The sequence below is a fragment of the Thamnophis sirtalis genome, unplaced genomic scaffold (assembly GCF_051295495.1).
Source record: "Thamnophis sirtalis isolate CommonGarterSnake01/CBP01778 unplaced genomic scaffold, rThaSir2_p1.2 scaffold_2, whole genome shotgun sequence".
Taxonomy (NCBI): Eukaryota; Metazoa; Chordata; class Lepidosauria; order Squamata; family Natricidae; genus Thamnophis; species Thamnophis sirtalis.
In genome coordinates, this window is record NW_028261382.1 from 67801897 (window position 1) to 67822539 (window position 20643).

At 46.3% G+C, this 20643-nt stretch overlaps 1 protein-coding gene across 6 annotated transcripts in view; it reads left to right on the top strand.

Moving 5' to 3' along the window:
- The window catches only part of LIMK2 (LIM domain kinase 2), a 57156-nt gene that overhangs the window by 16118 nt on the left and 20395 nt on the right, over positions 1 to 20643 (top strand). For 2 of the 6 annotated variants that reach the window (XM_087705877.1, XM_087705879.1), the window contains exons 3-8: positions 11427 to 11562; positions 14849 to 14958; positions 15507 to 15695; positions 16892 to 16997; positions 17559 to 17752; positions 20289 to 20475. In XM_087705877.1, the coding sequence (XP_087562003.1) occupies positions 11427 to 11562; positions 14849 to 14958; positions 15507 to 15695; positions 16892 to 16997; positions 17559 to 17752; positions 20289 to 20475 (922 nt within the window). Of the gene's footprint in view, positions 1 to 168; positions 420 to 8062; positions 8637 to 11426; positions 11563 to 14848; positions 14959 to 15506; positions 15696 to 16891; positions 16998 to 17558; positions 17753 to 20288; positions 20476 to 20643 lie in introns of those variants that run through there. The other 4 variants (XM_087705881.1, XM_087705878.1, XM_087705880.1 and 1 more) reach the window with 4 other exon arrangements.

Below are 20643 nucleotides of genomic sequence, written 5' to 3' on the forward strand. Positions count from 1 at the left end.
GTTTGGGCTCTGACTCCTCAGTTCCCCTTTGCTTTTGCTGTTTTTGTTCCTGTGACCTGGACCTATGCTGGGTGGGGCAGACCTCCAGCTCTGTGGAAACGACCATCGGAGGCCTCTGGATGGTTTCCTTCCCACCCTGTCCTCCCCCACGGCTGCTGCAGGCAGTAGGCTCCCTCCCATCTGGCCCCTTCTGACCAGTTAATGTGTCACCAAAGGCCTGCCAGGAATGTGCCCGGGTCTCTGTGTCAGGCGTTCTCCGGGGCCAGCCCTCTCCCAGGAGTGGCGCAACCTGCCTAATCTCAGCACAGTCCCTGGAAGAGGCACGTCGCTTTCCTCTTCCCTCCTTGGCTGAGCCCAGAGGGCAGGAAGGGCATGAAAAGGAAGACGCCTTGTTCATGAACTCTGCAGCTAAGCGCCAGGTTTGTTCTGTCTTGGGAGGATGTTGTGATTCACATATTTGGGTGGTTCTGAAGTGGCTGAACGCGTGCTGGCTGTGGGGATTCTGGGAGATGAAGTCAACAAATCTTAAAAATGATGTAGCACAATGGTGTGCAGCCATCTTTGTGCTGAGCAGGGCCCTGAAGCTGCCTTGTAAATACCAATTTGGATTCCATTGCACTAAATTGTGTTTAAATGATTTTTCTTCTTCCACGGCATTAAGTGCTCACGTTGGATTCCTTCTGCGTTCGAGTTCAGAGTCCAGCCCTCGCCAGGCTGGATGGTCTCAGAATTCTCAGGAATGGCCAAGCTGTCTGTCTACAGCTGAAGCCTACACTTCGGGTTGCGCAGCCTGGAGAAAGGACCCAGTTTTCCCAGACAGGGCAGTTCCAGAGACAGGCATTCTTTTCTGCTGTCATTGGACTGCAGTGCCCAAAAGTCTTTGGGAGAGACCCATTTCCTTTGTAATGGGGAAGTTGCCTTTCAAAGGAGAATGGAATGAGCTGGAAGGGACCTTGGAGGTGTTCTAGTCCATCCCCCTGCTCAAGCAGGAAACCCTATACCATTTCAGATAAGTGACTGTGTCTAGACTCTTCTTAAAAACCTCTAGTGATGGAGCATCCACGATTTCTGGAGGCCAGCTGTTCCACTGGTTAATTGTCCTCATCGTTAGGAAGTTTCCCCTTAATTTTTAGCATAGCATCACTTTATTTTCCATTATCTGGATGTCTTCTGAATGGGTTGCTAAATATGTTTGTAAATACACTAAATAAATACTCAGCCACGGTTGCCCTGGCGTTGAAGTGCACATCCCTGGGAAGGATCCACATTGCACAAGACGGATTCAAACATTTCATTGAAAAAATGTGTGATTAGGCAAATGTCTGTGGAGATTCTCAATCATCCAGGCCATGGTTGTTCCAAAGGGGTTGCTCAAAAAGAAATTAGGCATTTTCTTGAAATGTTTTGCATCTCACCCAAGAAGCGTCAAGCCAGGACGAAAGAAGCTTCTTGGATGAGAACCAAAACATTTTCAAGAAAAAAAACCAAGAAAGTCCAGTTCTCATCCAAGAAAGCCTTTTGAAGAGCATTTTTGGAATTGTGACTAGGCAGTCCCTCTGTCTCTAGCTAGCTAGCTATCTAGCTATCTATCTCCGTCCATCCATCCATCCATCCATCTCAAATTTCTGCACCATTTTATCAGGACTGTCGTATTCCTGTCTGAGCAGTGAACTCTTTATGCTGTGAAATATCTTCTGCTGGAAAGAATATAACTTTTCTTGATTCCTTGTCAGACTCTTACTTAGAAGCAGACCTGGGTTTCATAAGGCATTTCCTGTGTAAAGGAGTGTCCTGAATCCCTAGTTTGGCTTTAAAGGAGTGTCCAGATGGAAGGCCTTAGCATTGGTTGATTTGGTTGGGCCTTTTGAACTTTTATGCTTGCATAATAGCATGGTGGAAACAGAGGTAGAAGACTTGACTCACATACTAATTGATTGTTGTTTGTATAAGGGGGGTGAGAGGGTCAGATATTAAATGAAGGACCCATTGGGAACCCCATGTCAAAACAACAAACCTTCTGTGCAGCCAGAATTTGAAAGCAACATTTGATAAGGTTCAGTATTTGAGTAAAATGGTTCGGTTGAGATCAGATCGACATATGTGGAACTGATTGGGATAGATTGAAGGGGTGATACTGAAATATAATTTTATGTTATTTTACTTATCTATATATTAAATTGTGTTTTATTTCATTTTCATTTTAAATTGTTTTTATAGGATTTTATTAATAATTGGTGTTTGGAACTTTGTATTTTGATATGGCCTATGGGCTAATAAAAAGGGCTCAGTGGCTAAGATGCTGAGCTTGTTGATCAGAAAGGTCGGCAGTTCAGCAGTTCGAATCCCTAGCGCCGTGTAACAGAATGAGCTCCCATTACTTTCCCCAGCTTCTGCCAACCTAGCAGTTCGAAAGCGCGTAAAAAATGCAAGTAGAAAAATAGGGACCACCTTTGGTGGGAAGGTAACAGCATTCTGCGCGCCTTCGACTTTGAGTCATGCCGGCCACCTGACCATGGAGATGTCTTCGGACAGCACTGGCTCTTCAACTTTGAAACGGAGATGAGCACTGCCCCCTAGAGTTGGGAACGACTAGCACATATGAGCAAGGAGAACTTCTGCCTTTACCTATGGGCTAATCAATATACTAAACTAACTAATCTCAGATCCCGTGTCTGTCCTATGCAGCTACTACACAATATTGGGAAAATACAGGTAATACTACAGGGTTCCCACATACACTGAAACATCTTTTTGAATGTGAAGCACAGCCCTTCTGCTGGAGGGGTTGAAGATTACTTGAATGTAATAACATGGAGAAATAAGTTAGCGTCATTGCATCTTGATAATACCAGGATGATCTCACTCGGCAGTTTCATATCAATGACAAAGTGGCACCCGGAGGGACTTCATGTAAATTTTGAGAAGTGACTGTGTCGCCAAGCATCCGTTGCATTCTACCCAAAGGATGGGAATGGAACAAGTGCAATTCTTCAATCCCAAATTCCTTAGTCTGTAGATCTAGAAGTTACCTTCCAAATCCAGAAGTTAAGAAAAGATTCAGAAAAACCCAACAGTGATATTCTCTGAACTAGTCAGGGTCATCTGTCAGGCTGACCAAGGCCATTTAAAGCCCAAAGCCAACTTTGGAGCCTGCTTAAAATGGGTCTAGAGGTGATCTGTTTCCTCCAAAACACTTGAAGCTGCTTGCCGACACCTTCTCCGTCATCTCTCCCAACCAAGGGAAGTTGAAGACTGGCCTATAATTTTTCCTCACCAGGATAGGTTTCTTAAGAAAAGGCCCAAATGTTGCCAGCTGCCATGCTGTTCCTCCGTGAGGCTTCGTGGTACACAGCAAGACCAGTTCCCATAGCAAACTTGCACAATTAAATCTCTTGTGTTGGGCAGCTGTCCAAAGAGCAGAATCAATACCAAAAGGACAATAGTTTTGGTGCAGCTCTTGAGCTCGGGAGTAGCATGTAACACCCAGTTGGTCAACACACCATTCCGTGTCTGCTTTGTCTCTCCTCACTATTGGGGGGTTGTTGCCAAAGCATACATTCCTATCATTCTTGTGTCGCACCTCAGAGCGAGCCATTTTGTGAACTCTGGGCAAAGCTGAAACTCCCATTTCCTTTTAGAGCACTGCAAAATGCACCTTTGCATCCTTGCTGGGAGGAGGGGTGACTTGCCCTGTGATGAATTTCTACCCTTTGAAAACTTAAAGGAAGGGTAACACTTTTTTTTTTGCCTCCCCCTTTATCTGATATTTTTAAATTTCTCCCATGCAAGGGTTATGTCACAGCTCCTTTTCGAATTGAGGATCAGCAGTCACCATCTTGTTTTCATGCTTGGGTTGGTCTATAGGTCCTTAAGATGCCATTTTTGACTTCCCCAGAATTCTTCATCATCCAGTAATGTAGAAACTGGGGACAGGGAAGAACTGGAAATGCCAACATTTGACCAGATGTTTCAACTGTAAGGTCTTCAGTTCAAAATCTGCCTGAAAGTGGAAACTGTAGACTGTATGTTGTCGTTGGTGATAGGTGGTGCATGGGCCAGATTCCTTCCTGCCTCCAGAGTCAAAGAAAATGGCTGGTTCCCAGCTGGGAGAACCTGAAGGCCGCAGTCTTATTCCTTCTGCTTTAAGGGATACCCTGGCAGTCCTCTTCACAGAGAGTCCTTGGCTTAAAAGCACAATGTAGCCCAAAATTTCTCTTGCTAAGCAAAGCCATTGTTTTGCCCCATTTTATGACTCTTTTTTGCCACAGTTGTGAAGCGCATCACTATGTCAGGGTTCCAAGTAATAGACCTATAGTAAGCAAAACTCGGAGGCGGACGAATTCCTCAAAGAATAGCTTTATTGGAGATACCATATTGGCACAAATCTGGTGAAAACCGACTCTGAAGGTTCCCACGGTTTTCACCTAATTAAAAGAGAAAGTTTTCCCACAACCCCAGTCAGTCAGTCGCATGGCCCAATCAAGACACTGTCGGGTTGCCTGGTGACCTCACTCCTCCTGCCACAGTCCAGGTGTGAGAATATCCTTGGTTCCCAAGGGAAAGTATTTTATTTTGGCTACAAACCCCAGCTATCTCTAATTTCCCCCTCCCTATCCCTCAGCTTCATTGGGGCAACACTGAAGCTGGGTTGGTCAACCAAGATAGTCAGGTCAGCTTCAGGGTTGACAGACTGAAGTTGTTAAGAGAATCACGTAGTAGTTAAGTAAATCCAGCTTCCCTCATTGCCTTTGCTTGTTGGAAGCCAGTGGGAAGATCACCTGAGCTCAGAACAAATGTGACTGTTATGAATACGTGACCATTGCCAAGTGCCTGGATTTTGATCACATGGGGATGCTTGCAATGGTCGTAAATGTGAAAAAGTCATAAGCCACTTTTTTCAGAGCTGCTGTAACTTCAGACAGTCTCTAAACAATTGCAAGTCCCGGAATACCTGCATTTACATTGTGTGTTGCCTTTCGAGGAAGCTCTCAGCGACAACATATACATAAAAGTCTGACCCAGCCTGCACTGCAGGGGTGATGTGCGGTGTTGGTGCTGTACAGCAGAGAAGCTCCTTCCCATCTCAGAAGAGAAGCAGGACCCAAATCCAGGGAGGAGGTGCAAACTCAGCAGAACATCCCAACCGGGCCAGCCTGATAGGCCGGTTGTCTCCTGGAATGGCACAATCGACCTGGTCCAGGGTGAAAAAACACAGCATTTAATTATATCCCAGGACTGAATTCTATGTGTAACAATTACCTAATTGTACTATTATATTATTATTTCCTGACAGCTAGAACAATAAATCAGTGGAACAGCGTGCCTCCAGAAGTTGTGAATGCCCCAACACTGGAAGTCTTTAAGAAGATGTTGGATAACCATTTGTCTGGAACGGTATAGGGTTTCCTGCCTAGGCAGGGGGTTGGACTAGAAGACCTCCAAGGTCCCTTCCAACTCTGTTATTGTATTGTATACTGAAAAGCAGGAGATTCCAGGCATCAATAAATCCTGATCCATATATCCACACAGATAATCTCCGAAATCCATTACTAGCAGAAGTTGTGATGGGCATGGACGACTTTCAAAAAAAGAAGGCTGATTTCTTGAAGATGAGAATATTTGTGGCCACTGGTGGTTCTATTTTCCTTCCATAGTTGGAGATGGCAGTTGAGAAGGTTGTGTATTTGTGTTGGTGTTTCCTGGAGGGCATCTGATTGGCCTCTGTGACTGGGCCTTGCATGAATTTGGACTGATGCCCTGGGGTATGAACTAAAGACTACCTCCACAATGGTCTACCCCTGCTTGGCAATGTTCTGTGTTAATAGAGCAGCTAAAAGTCTATACACACCGATATTGCATTCCTCAAGGCCAAAAACTACAAAGGTAGCAATTAGACTCCAACATTTGCATATTAGTGATTGCATGACCTCTGTAGATGTCACATGCTAAATAAATAAAGTAGCTGCCCTCAGCCTTTGTTTAGCACTAAGAGGAATCTGGTCCAGGACGCGTGACGACAGAGGACTAATAAAACATATGGGTTTTTACATAGAATTCAAGCAGACACTAAATAGTTGGAAGTTTCCAATTTTGCTGTCCCTGAGATACCATTTAACAGAGGAAATGGAGATGTGGGGTGTGGATCTCAAAGCCCTCAAGACCCTGTTCCTATAGCAAAGTCCCCTGAGTTGCTCACAACAAGAGATAAGTGTTGTATCTTATGATTCATGATGAATGTACTTATGATGGCTATGATCATGATTTATCACTTATATCTTTTATGTGCACCAAAGACAAATTCCTTGCATGTCCAATCACACTTGGTCAATAAAGAATTCTATAAATCAAGCAGAATTTCAATAATAATTTTTTAAAAGCAGTCACCACAGCAAAGGAAAGTCTTGAGGCATAAAAATAGCCTAAAGCTAAGGCAGATTCAGAAACCTGCAAAGCAAACATACCGTAGACAAGACTAATCTAGGTGCTAATGGTATTCTCCTCTGGAGAAGATACTGCAGAACTGGGACACCATGGGACTGAAAAGACCCTTACCAATAGCCAGGAGGGCCTTAAGAAGACCCCTGAAAAGCTCCCAGCCAGTTTGGGTGAATGCAAGCAGGGGGGGGGGGGAAGCCTGTGCTATGAAGAACCTTAACAATTTTCGTGGAAAAGACATTCTAGAATTCCATGCAGTTGGAGGAGCCCTGAAATCAGGCTCTGATCTCTCATTCCAAGTGAGCTGCCTCAGCCCTACTCTGACCTCATTGCAAATTGGGAATGGTTTTGAAAACTGGTTCCAAATACAAATGCATTGCGGCATTCAAGATAGGAAATTCCCAACACAAGGAGCATCAAAATAGTAGTACAGTATCCCTGTCCCAGGAGTCCTGTAGCTGGAATTTCCACTTGTTCTAATAAAGGGTTCTTAGGTCCATCAGGCTCTCACAGATGCTCCAACAATGAGGACAATTCATGAGTGCTTTCTAGATTATGTGCTTCATGAAGATTATTTTTCAAGAAGTGGGGTCTGCAGCCTTCCATAGATTTATCACCAGTTGTTAGGCAAATAAGCTGTCTACTAAATACTTTCCACTCCAAGTATGAACACAAAGAAGTTAAATTAAATAATATTGGAAATAATATTCCAAATTATATTGGAACCATCCAAAAGTACTTCCTACGGCTCCAACTTCAATGTAAAGGAGAATCCTTGTAGCCCAGGGTTGAAATGAGGGCTCCTTGGGTTAACCAAGCTCAGAGAGCGCCAAGGACCCCTTGCTTAACTTTCCAGAAGGGTCTTTTGGTTGATAGTCAAAAGCTACTGAGAAGCCCAGGGAGAGCTAGCAGCATTATGTTTCCTCTGCCTGCCTCCTAGCAACCCTTTCACCCTTGAGACAACAGGATAAAGAGTTGAAAGAAATCTCATCTGATGCTGAGATATAAAGAAATAACTCTTGAGAATATAAAGAAATATTGTTGAAATGCTGGGGGGAAATATGGGGAATTACAAAGTAAGGATAACAGTTAGTGGAAATACAGATGATAAGCCAAGAGAATGACCTGGAAAATGATGGAATTCTGGATTTATGAAAGAGGATTGATAAATCCCAGAAACTTTTAAGATGGGAAAAAGAAAAACTGAAGAGAGATTGAATTCTGTGACGGCGTCTGAATAATGATCAAGGTTGCTAGAAGCAAAAGGAGTAGAAAGTTGGTTTCTTTGACCAAACTTAAACTAGGACATATTAGTGTAAAACCCTGAGAACCCTTATGGACGTTTTACTGATACTAGACTGAAATGATAATGATTTATGGGTTTGCATATGAATAAAGGATGGGCTATGGAAAGAAGAGAGATACGTGCATGTAGCAGGCCTGTCTGTATTTTTATCAGAAGCACCTACAAAGCTAACCAAAGTTATTAAATTTGTGCTTATTGTGAAGATTGAAAGTCACTATTTTTTCATATTTTTCCCCTTTTTTCTTTTATTTGGCACTTTGTATTCTCTCTTTATTTTTCTTGTCTTCTGAGTTTGTATAGTCTTCTACTGTTGTTTTCTTAAAGACTTTCAGCAACATTAAAAAGGGGGGGAAAATAATGCTAAGTATCATAGCAAACTTTGGCTGTCGGCTTGATTTGGCCTCTATTTTCTTGGAGGCAACTTTCTCCTTTGCCCTCAGGGTTTCCGCAGCTGTAATCCCATCCTTTGCAGATCGGCTGTTACCTCCCAATCGTTCAGGTATCCACCTCTCTCTTCTGGAGGAAGCTCCTCCTCCTCTTCCACCCTCGCGGGAGAACTGCAAAGGGAGGGAACGTGGTGCCTCAGCCAGTCTTGACTTCCTTGGGTGGCCCCTCTGCAAGTACCTTGGCCCTCCTGCACAATTCCAAGCTGAGCTGCCCTTTGGGTAGTTCTGAGGAAGGAGACCATGAGAGCTGGGGCAAGCCCACCGAGGAGCCCCTGCTGGCCCAGCATCTGGCATTCCCGTGCGAATACTTTAGGAGCTGAAGGGCACCCTTGCTGGGGCTGAATAGACGCAGTTGGACAGGTTTGCTGCTGAGCTGGTTTGGCCAGTGCTCTGGAGATGGGAAGCTACTTGTCTGCCTGGGCTTATGTCACTCCAAGGAAGCCCTTTTGGTAAGTGTGCCTTCCCGCTTCCTTGTCTGCCTAGTAGATCTTGTTCCCAAAGAGAGGCAACCATTTGGGAACACAGCGATGTCAGAGCCTGGAAGCCCTTCCCTCCATCAGCCGTCCTCCTACTTAGCTCGGAAGCCAGGTGAAGGGAGGATAACTGCAGGTGTCTTTTCCCTGCTTCAATCTGTTGTAGGGTTTTCTGTCCATAGAGCAGATGCAAAGATGAGAAGAGAAGGACCAGGGAGGCCCAATAGCAATCTTGCAGTATTTGAGGGGCTGCCACAGAGAGGAGGGGGTTAAGCTATTTTCCCAGGCGCCTGAAGGTAGGACAAGAAGCAATGGATGGAAATTAACCAAGGAGAGAAGCAATCTAGGACTAAGAAATTTTCTGACAGTGAGAGCAATCAACCTGTGGAAAAGAAGTTGCCTTCATACTTTGGGGAGCTTCATCGCTGGAGGCTATCAAGAAGAGACTGGACTGCCATTTGTCAAAAATGGTGTAGGGTCTCCTGCTTGGGCGGGGGTTTGGACTAGATGACCTACAAGATCCCTTCCAACTCTGTTAATCTGTAAATCTGTAAAGTGGAAAGTAATAATTTATTCCTGAAGAGACGGTTGCAACTTTATACATGAACTCCATACTTGATTGAACTCAATATGTTATTGGAATATAGCACTGATCCATTATTCCTGGCCCAGACATTAGTGGTTGGTGGGACGTAGCATCTGTGAATATTAGCGTCCATAAATGCCTCCCTTTGTATTCCCCATGAGCCCCAGATTGTTAGGAGGCAAAATGGGTGGGAAACCCCCTCTCTTTCAAAGTGTTCCTAACAATCTGGAAAAAGGCTTGAGGTGAGTTGAGAAGGTGAAGAGCATTTTTGATACTGAAGGGGGCGACAGTAAGCAGGTTTACTAGTGGACTTTGAGGTAACCATTTGTTATCGATGTTTCCAACATGGCAGCCTTTTCAGTGAAGGCAGCAATGTCTTATTCTCCAAATTCTCTCTCTTCTTGCCCATCTCAAAAGGTGCAGGGAAGAATATAAAGAACTCATAAAGAAGTGCTGATACTCAGAAGCTGTCAATCAGCTACTAAGCAACCACCAAATTATCCACTGGTTTTCTTTAGGTGCAGAGTGCTTTGAATCTGGGCTTGGAACGTAACATGCTGTTTTGTCAGTTCAGTTGAGATTGCAAAACACGTAAAGATTTGAATCCGTTCATTACATCTGCTAGAGTAGACAGAAGTGATTTTCTCTTTTACGCAGCAATAGAACCTTGTTTTAAAGTAAATTAAAAAATGTCCCTGAACATAAGGAAAAGTGATACCAGAGGCCCATCTCCCAAAACACCTTCCTTGGAAACCTCAGGTAAATGTAGAAGGACCAGAATAATGGGATGCCTCCTTCAGTGAATTTGCTGTCTATTCCAGGAGGAGTAGAAAGGACGGTGTGGGGCAGGATAATAATTTCTTTCCTCCGTGGAAATTCCAAACTCATTCGGTAGGCACATATATACTATATGGAAAACTGTGCCGGGGAACTCCTGCATCAAAATGTTTTGGTAGATCAAAGCTACTTTAAAGGCCCTTCCCCCTGTTTGCCCTGAAACTGGATCCAGTTCCCAGTTCTTGGACCAGCCGGAGCCAAAAACAAAAAGGGTTTCAGAGGGATAGACTTCTGACGGGGATCAGATTTCATGTTCAGTGGCACGATGAAGGAGTTGGGGGAGTGGAGCTCTCTGTGGGAAAGCATGCCTAGTGAGTGAAACATTGTGATCTGGCCAGCATCGGCCTGTTTCCTCTTGGGAAGGTTTCAAGAGTCTAGCTACAAGCCAAAGTACTTCCCCCCCCTCTCCCCATGGAACAGATGGGTCTTTGCTGCAAAGCTAATGAATTGGGGGTGGGGGGGACAGCTTTGCAATCTTGCCAAGGATCTTGGGCCTAAGTGTTTGTCGCAAAGTGTTCAGAGTCACTGCAAGAATTTATTTTTTTGTTTCCATTCTGGGTTTCTTTGGTATTTTCTTGCTCCATGAGAGCTTAGAGTTTTCCAGTCTCATTCCTTGCTGCTCAGGCGTGACAGCAGCTGCTCCAGGTTTTTTTTTAATAGAGCTCAGGTTCTGAGCCATTTTCCTCATGGCCTATCTTCCAAAAGATGCTTCTTCTTTGGTTGGGGGTATTCCTTGGATCCCTGGCAGCTTCTTAGTCCCCAGCAGATGGAAAGAAGCCCTGATTGTTCAGGAAGGCTCACTTTGCCTCTAGCCTGGGCTTTCTTGTTAGATTCTCCTTCATTGTCTCTTTCCCAGGTTAAAGAGATGGGAAGAACTGCAGGCCTTTCTTTCTTTCTTTCTTTCTTTCTTTATTTATTTATTTATTTATTTATTTATTTATTTATTTATTTATTATCGTTTATTGAATTTATATTGCCTCCTATTCACACATGGCAACTCAGGGCGGCTTACACAATATAAAACATCATATAAAACTAATCAAGAAGAGTCATATAATAAATTACTATAATAAAATCACCCCCCACTAAAATCAAGCAACATTGGGGATTGAATTAGTACATAAGATCTGTCTGTCTGTCTATCTCATTCCATCCATCATATTTAGAAACTGTCCATCTCCTTCATAGAGGGATCATGGGTCATATGTACAAATAAAATGTTAAAAACATTTAAGCTGAATGTAAAAAAAATTAAAAGAGGGTAAGAGTAATTTAAAATGTGACTTTAAAAGGGTGTCCAGCAAATAAAACATCCAGCCCTCTTCCCCCCCCCCCCCCGCCAGCTGCTCAGAGTGCCAGGACCTCCTCACCAACTGGTACTACGAGAAAGATGCCAAGCTGTACTGTCCCAAGGACTACTGGCGGAAGTTTGGGGAGTCTTGCCATGGCTGCTCGCTGCTGATGACGGGGCCCGTCATGGTAAGTCTTGTTCCTCAGCATGGCCAGCTAGCACTCCTGACTTCCCTTCGGGAGAGGCGAATTGCCTTTCTTAGCCACAGAGATGGGATCGATGGGCTTCTCCATGATTGGTATATAAACACGTATCTTCCAGAAAGTAGGTGCTGTCTTTCAGGAAATAGCACATGAGGAGGCATCCTCTCCACATGTCTACTGAGATTCTCAGTCATCCAGGTCATAGTTCAGTGGTGGGTTTCAAAAATTGTTCGAACCTACTCTGTGGGTGTGGCCTCCTTTGTGGGAGTGGCTTGCTGCCCATGTGACCGGATATGAAGATGCTGACGACACTTGTCAGAACCACCTTAAATTACCTCACACACAGCACTGGCATGCATAAGAATATGATGTAAACTTGTTTTTTAAAAGGCATCTTTGGTTTGCGTTAAAACAACTTCAACACACGCAATGTTCTGATTGCACCACAAACGCAGTAGTCATCCTTACCTTTCACAGAGGCACTGAGTTTTATAAATATGAGCATGATAGTGTAGAATAATCATATCCAAGGACCAGTGGTGGGTTTTAAAAAAATTTGGAACCTCTTCTGTAGGTGTGGCCTGCTTTCCGGGTCCACTGTGGAACCTCTTCTAACCGGTTCGGTAGATTTGACGAACCGGTTCTACCGAATAGTTGCGAACTGGTAGGAACCCACCTCTGTCATAGTTGTCTCAAAGCTGCTTTTTCAAAAGGCAACTGGACTGTTGTTTCCTTGAGGAAGAAGAAGACACTTCTCTTCTCATCCAAGGAGCATCCTCAGTTGTGACTGGATGGTGCAGGGATGGGAGGAGAGATAGATTCTGGCAGGATGGGTGTGTGCGGAAGGATTGCATTTCTTTGCAGTCTCTCTCCCTCTCTCTCTCTCTCTCTCTGAGAGCCATTGAGGGCACTTGGGGGATTGGATCACCTGAATCACTCTAACCCTCTCAACCAGGGGTGATTTCCATCAGGCACTACTTCTGGTTTGCTCATGGGTGTGCCACTCATGCGCTTCATGTATGCTGTGTGCGCATGCACAGTGCAATAAAAACTGCTCTACGCATGCGCAAAAGTGAAAAACAAGATGGCACATGGCAGGCCTGGGTCGCTGCTGTTTCCAGCAACCCAGATGCCAAACCACTACCAGTTCGGCTGAACTGGTCCAAACCGGTAGGAACCCACCACTGCTCTCAACATTGAATTTTAAAACCCCAAATTGCTTCAAGTGATGAGTGACAGCTTCAAATGCTTGGCCCTTTCCAGGATTGGGTGCCAGATTGGAGGAAGGGACACTTGGGGGGAGGGGGGAGGGTGAAGGAGTGGCACATTCATTACATCCCTTAAGCTACTGTTTCTCAACCTTGGCAATGTTAAGGTATGTGGACTTTAACTCCCAGAATTCCTCAGCCTTAACCCCACCCATTAAAAGCCAGAGGGCCTCTGGGTGGGAAGAATGGCTTTTGAGTCTCCTGGAATCAGGTTTCCTATTTGGGTCGGGGTGGAGGACTCTTCTGGGGGGAAACATGAAGTTAGGGAGCATGGCAAGCCACATCACTTGCATGGTGGAAGGCATGTTTTCTTATGTTTTCCTAGGTTTAGGAAAACTTTTATTTTAATAGCAGTAGCATGTAGACTTACATGCTGCTTCACAGTGCTTTCCAGCCTCTCTAAGTGGTTTACAGAGCCAGCCTCTTGCCCCCAACAATCTGGGACCTCATTTGACCCAACTCTGAAGGAGGGAAGGCTGAGTCAACCTTGAGCCTGGTGGGATTCAATCTGCCAAATTGCAGGCAGCCGGCAGTCAGCAGAAGTAGCCTGCAGTAACTGCACTGTAACCACTGCCAGTCTCATCAGAGGGCTTTAGTTATTGTCTCCGGTCTCAAAAGTGATGAGAAGCAGCCCATTTCAGGCCTGGGGAACCTAGGGCAGTGATGGCACAGGATGGAAACCTAAAAGTTTGGGTGCCAGTGCGTGTATGTACACTAGAATGCTGCTCTTCTAGGTTTCAGTGGACTTGCACACACAAAGGTCAACTGACCAGTGCACGTGTGTGCACAGGAACATGGAAGAGGAACTAGTGAGGCTGCGCATCCCATGTGGGATGGCTTTCCGTGCCGCTTCTGGCACGCATGTCATATGTTCGCCCCCAGTGGCCTAGGGGTTTGAATTCACAGAGGACACTGGCTGAGGGCTGAAATCTGGTTGTGGCCACCAGAGGGCCCTCTTGGGCCGGGGGGGAGAGGTGAGCTAGAGTTTGCTTCCATGCTGCCCTTGCCCAGAGCACATGACGGGGCAGATGCCTCCAGGGGAGAAGAGAGCAAGGGGCTGGTTGGTGACCCCTTGGTAAACTCTGGTTCTTCATGGTGGGGGGTTGAGACCATCGTCTCCTGCTTGGGGGCAAGCTGCAGTATGGAGGAAGCCCTCCTCCCTCTCCATATAGCAGGTGGATGCTTTAGCTGGGTAGACGAGTCTCTTGGCGTTGTTTCTTTTTTCAAAGTGGCTCGAAGCTACACAACAATTTTAGGCAGTTGAGGGAGAAGGTGAGGCGGGAAGCAGCCCCAGGTCCTCTTCCCCTTCCCTTTCCCAGGGTTTTCTAGCTTTGCTTTGCTCCTGGGATCGAGGGCGGCTTCCCTGCTGCCTTCACAAGGGCACATCCTGGAGACACAGTGCGAGGCGGGGAAGAAAGGCTGCCAAGGGCAGGTCAGTTTACAGCCTCCCTCCCAGATCCCAGCAGGATCCGTAGGAGGCTACTTAGTGAGCAAGAAGCTTGATGAAAGCCAAGGAGGGCCTGGAAGGTAGTTTCCCCCAGACAGTTCCTGAGATTTCCCTTCCTGGAATCAGCCACCCGTCCATGGTTCTTGTGCTGGCTTGTTAATCCTGCCTTTTCCCCCCAAGAGCAGCAGCCGCCCTGAGGTTCAGCTCCTCGTTTCCTGCTCTCCGTTGCGATGGCCCCTCCGCCTCAGCCCAGCCTCTCCTTGCCAGCTGCCTTCCAGCCCCACCATGAAGAACCAGAGTTTACCAAGGGGTCACCAACCAGCCCCTTGCTCTCTTCTCCCCTGGAGGCATCTGCCCCGTCGTGTGCTCTGGGCAACAGCGGGCAAGGACTGGTCCTCAGACACCTGGGATTTGTGGCAAAATTCTGGCTCGACAGCAACTGCTAAGGCTGCATTCAGGAAAAGGGCAAAGCCTCCTCTGGGGTTTCACTCCATCTTTCTAGAGCATCCTCACGTTTCTTCCTGCTGACCATCCTGCACGTCCCTTTTCCTGGCAGGTGGCTGGGGAGTACAAGTACCACCCCGAGTGCTTTGCGTGCATGCAATGTAAAGTGATCATTGAAGATGGCGACAGCTACGCTTTGGTGCAGCACTCAGCTCTTTACTGGTAAGGAGAAGCGGCCATGCTCAGCCGTGGGTCTGGGTGACTCTCTGGGACAAGGAACGTCTTCTGCCCTGCGCTTGGCCCTCCCTCCTCTGCCCTGACACCAAGAAGGGAGAATGGCAGGAAAGGGTTGTGTGTCCACCCCCACCCCCCTTGCATTCACCAGAGGGGGGAGGCACCTGGAGAGTCCTCCACCCCTCTGGGTGGGCATTAGGGGCATGGAGAGCCACCAAGTAAGGAAAGGCTGCATGAGACAGTCCTGCTCTTCATGTCCCTGTGCCAGGATTGAAGAAGCCAAGCTGCCCCTTGGATCTGTAGCCTTGAAATCTTATGCTTTCCCTCTTCCTGGCCACCGTGGTCCTATGTGGGGTGATAACCCTCAGGGCAGGGAAGGAATGTTGGAAGCAATGCCGTCTGAATGTAGACCTTGTCTTTGTAACCAGCAGCACCATAGCAATGGGCTGCTTCCTAGCTGACAGCATGGAAAGCACACACGGCCTTTTCTGTCCTCTGGTCTAAACTAACAGCAGAATTCTGTTCTCCTTTTTCAGTGGTAAATGCCATAACCAGTTTGTGCTGACGCCAATGCTAGAAAGACTCTCGGCGGAGCCTCTCTGTGAGCAGCTGCCCTACACTTTGACCCTTCTCTCCATGCCTGCAGCTACCAACGGCGAAAGGGGGTTTGCTGTGGCTGTGGAAGGGGGCTGCTCCCCCTATGCTGCTACAGTGGAAGTGAAGGAGTGAGTAGGAAGCTCTGTTAACTGCATGGGGTTTTGCTCTGGTCGAGGTGTTGAGAGATCCAAATTCATAGTTGTGGGGCTTTGCATTTTCATTCCAGCTTCTGCCATGCCTGTGGCTCCTGTTACCTTGAGCGATGACCTTCATTGAGAAAGCAGCCCCTTTTGATCTCCTCAGTGGTACTAATGCCATTCACGGCCAAAGCCTTGGACCTTGGAAATCGGAGGCATTGTGCTGAAAGCATTCTGCCCGGGAATTCTTCCAAGAGGATCCCTCAAAAGGACTAAAATACTACACATTTCCAACAGGTCGCCATTGTTAACTGAGAAGGCGCCTGTGTCCTGTCTCACCTGCCTCTGCATAATCTTTGCCTCACCCCAGTTTCACTCTTACATCAGTCTGATACCAGCAGATGCAACGCAGTCTGGCATCCACCTTTGAGAAAAAAATTCTTAGTTGGAAGAAGTGATGCCACACTCCTCCTCACAAAAGACTTTCAAAGTAGTTTCAGGGAAAGGTAACAAAGATGATCAAGGGATTGCAAAACTGATCACAATTTATTTGCTGCCCATCTCACTGTGGGGCTACTCTGGGCTGCTTATAACAATTTAAGGCCAGAGGATGCACTTCGCCTCCCCCACCCCATCTGGGAGCATCTTTGCCCTTTTGGCTGCCTGGCACTTCCATCACTGCCCTCCCCCTGCCACCCCCTTTACTACCATCTTTCTCCAAGCTGCTCCAACTGCTGCCCCTCCCAGTAGCAGGAGGGCAGGAGGAAGATGATAACAAAAGTCAGCTGGGCGTGGCAGGGGTAGGTGGTGATGGAGTGTGGGGTGTCCCCAAAGATAGGGAGAGAGGTAGGGAAGTATCAGGGAGGAGGCTTGAAGCCTACCCTGCAGTCATAATAAATACAGTGGGCTGTGAAGCATCCAAATGTTGATCTTGTGTCTCTGAAGGCCCTGCAAGAGCTGTAACCGGGGACTGTTCCTAAACACCATTTTCCATCGCTATTGTAACTGTCACTGAAAAAGAGGTCATTAAGCAAGGACTACCTATGCTTGTTCCTAGGAGGAAATGGCTTCAGAGGTGGCTTGCATGGCTTTTTTCTCTCTCCCCATTGCTATGTGGCCCCTCATAGAGACTCACGGAGGAGGCAGATTCTTCTGATCTCAAGTCATGTTTTTGCTCTCGTGTGCAGAGTCAACCGAAGGCACATCAGCCCTGATGTCCAAAATGCCATCCACCCCGGGGACAAAATCTTGGAGATCAATGGAAACCCAGTCCGCACACTACAAACCAAAGAGGTATGTTCTGAACAGCCTTTCCTATTCCCTGCTGCCTCGTAACGGAGATGGCGCCTAAGGCCTCTTGGGGCAGGAGCTGGGTTTGGGACATCCCCCGCTATGTCCTCAGCCTCTCTAAGTAATTGTGAAAGGCCTTCTTTCCTCTGAAAAATTGAAGAGGTGCTGAGAGAGACGAGAAGAGCAGGCTGGCTGAAGGGCCTTGTGGGATTTGCCTGAGGCTTCAGAAGATTTCTTCCTTGAGATGGTGTTTTAAAACAACAATAGGATGTCTGTATTTTTTTGTCTTCCTGAGTGCCAGTCGAAAAACTTGCATACGCTATTTTGATTTTCAGCTCAGATTTATATGACATAAATAGAGGAGCCCTGATCAGGAAAAGTGGCTTAAACAGCCAAGACATGCTTTTAATTAAACTCAGCCCAGCTGCTTCTTAAGAATGAGCAGCCAAAGAAATGCCTCCTTCATCCAACCTTCCCCATCCCAGGTTGATGGAGGAAGATTGTGGCTATGTTGTTTTGGAAGCCTTTTCCCCAGCACGGCCCAATTCCCTCTTTACTTCTCAGGTCAAAGAACTGATTCACAAGACGAATCAAACCCTTCAGCTGTTAATTGAACATGACCCAGTCTCTCAGCGCTTGGACCGGTTGCGCCTGGACTCCCGGCTGTCCGGGGGCAATAAGAAGCCCTCCACCCCTTGTATTTCTGCCTTGGAGCTCAAGAAGAACCTGGAAGGGAGCCTGCGGCGACGCTCCCTCAGGTAACATCCCCGGACTGCAGAATGGCCTGCTAATCTCCAGCTGCTAAGTGGAGCACAAGCAAGCGCTGCCCTCCAGCCATAACCGTCCTTGGAGGTGGCCATAGGCAGGGAACTGACCCTGCCAGTTAGGCTGGAATGCAGCTTCAATGACCTGAGCTCTAGTAACAGATTCTCCAAAGACTGATTGGGTTTGCCCTTCCCTCCCTCCCTCCCCTCCTACAGCTCAGGGTGGACTCAGTCTGAGTTGCTTCCTGGTGTTCATTTCTCAGGCTTTAATCATGTTGCTGAACATGTTGGAACTGTCTCCACTGGGTAGTTTCCGCAAGGCTGTATGATACAGTATCTCTGGCTCTCTAGAGCAGGGGTCTCCAACCTTGGCCACTTTAAGACTTGTGGACTTCAACTCCCAGAGTTGATTGGTCATGAGGTATATAATCAATATCAATATTAAGAAAGGAAAAATGTATAACAATTACTTTATTTGTACATCTGGTCATTTGTAAAAACAATTGGAGGTACAAGAAATTTAAAAATGCTGTTTGAATCCCAAATTTGACCTTTAAGGGATTCCTTATGAATTTAGTTATAATTGCGATATATCTTATATTATGTTATAAGATATAATATGTGATAAATCTACTGCTCGGAGATCCCAAGAAGCATCAAACTTAGGATCTCACTTATAGTAAACTTCAGAGATAATAGCCATAGTACCTAGACTTATATATCGCTCCACAGTGTTTTCCAGCCTTCTCTAAGCAGTTTACAAGGTCAGCATTTTACCCCCAACAATCTGGGCCCTCATTTTACCGACCTCAGAAGAATGGAAGGCTGAGTCAACCTTGAGCCTGTCGGGATCAAACTGCCAAATTGTAGTCAGCCGGCAGTCAGCAGAAGTAGCCTGCGGTACTGCACTCTAACCACAGTGTCACCGTGGCTCCTAACTAATTAGCACATAGAAAATAAAGGAAATAATAGATAATCAGCTACTAGAATTCCCCAGTCAGCATCTGAACCACTGCCATGAAGGTCAAATTTCTTTGGGTAGAAATGACTTGAATGCCAGAGACCTGAGTCATAATGGGGGGAGGCCGAGTTACCTGAAGACCCAGCAGGAATAGTGGGGTACCTTAAGTGTTTGAATAAGACTAGAAAGCTTTCAGTCCATCTGCAAGCTCTGTGGGGGATTCTGGGCCCACTTAAAATCTTTCAACTCAACTTGCCCCACTCGGTTATTGTAAGAAATTTTGGAAGAAGGATGCTGTATAGCAGGAGATGAAATCCACAGACTCCCATAATTCCTCAGCCAACCGTGTTGAGTTCAAGTTCCCAACTTTTAAAGTAACCAAGGTTGGACCCCTTTGCTGGGTAGAGCAATTGGTTGTGCACAAAGTATACAGTTGTGTATTATCTCATACAGGACAGAATACCAAACAGAGTAACAGAATACTATTGGTTGGTGGTCACCTGCATTTCATAGCTCAAACCACTCAAACCCATGAATACTGCACCAGAGTCATACCTGACCATAACCCTGCCCTTTCACAGGTCCTAAGTGTCAGGCCCACACTTGCATGCAGAGCACCACACAGCCGGAAGCAGATTCTCACCAGCAACAAGAAACAACAAGAAGTTAACACGACCCTCCAATAAATCCAGGTCTCCATTTACACCACCAGCCCCATCCCAGAGCCCAGCAACCTTACAAATAAGACTAGATGCCCACAGGATCACCTACTCTTCTAATGCCAACTTTTGCTGGCAGTTCTCCTCTGGGTTCTGTGTAGGAGAAACAGGACAGCTATTTTGGAAATAGAAATTTGGCCAGAACAATTGACCAAAAGACAAGTTTCAATCTACGTTGGAAAGTCTTTCAACAAACATAATTATTTTTAAGACTTCACATCTGTTGACTGATACAGTTCTTGTAATCTGTCTCTGATGTAATCTGCCCAACCATTCTTCCCTCCACCTCATCCCAATTTAAACCCTACATCAACTGAGCCAGTCTATGCATACAATGAAGGGAGCGGCAGCTGGTGAAAGTTTATATGTTTTGTTAGTCTAAAAAGGTGCTACCAGATTGTCTGACTTTTGGCTACTACAGGCTAATGTGATTCTCTTCCTTTTAAGGAACAACAGAAAATCCTAAAGTAAATTGCCGTTAAGGAGGAAGAACCTTCCTAGTCTACTTTTTCTGGGCTGAAAGAGATATTTAGTATCAATTCATTAATTGGATTAATTGTGTGTTTATCTCTCTTTGTCATAATTTCCTCCTGGGCTAAATAAAGAAACAATTGATCTAATCCTCCTGTAGAGGCCAGTTTAAGGAAAGGATTAGGGCAAAATGACCCTTATTCAAAGGATTAAAAGGAGGGGGATCCTGGTCTGGCTCAAGAATGTCTATCCTGCTCCTGTATGGAGCCAGTTCTCCATGTTGTTTGTGAAGGTGCTCTTCTTGTCTGGAAGTCTGCTCCGAGCACTGAGGCTGCAGATGGTACCTGGAGTCCCCTCCTAAATGTGTGTTGTATTCCAGGCGAAGCAACAGCATCTCCAAGTCCCCTGGGCCCAGCTCCCCCAAGGAACCGCTCATCCTGAGCCGTGACATCAGCCGATCAGAATCCCTTCGCTCCTCCACCAGCGGTTCCCAGCAGATCTTCCGCCCCTGTGACTTGATCCACGGGGAGGTGTTGGGCAAAGGTTTCTTCGGCCAAGCAATCAAGGTAAGAGAGCCAGCCCCATTCCCCCCGCCCCCAGGCTTCACATGTGAATTTCATCCCCTTCCACCCACCCCTCAAATCCTCAAGAGCCTTGCAGGGGACCCTGGAGTTTGATGAATTATAGAATTCAATAGATAGAGAATTATACATGGAGAGCAGGAGTGGTAAGCT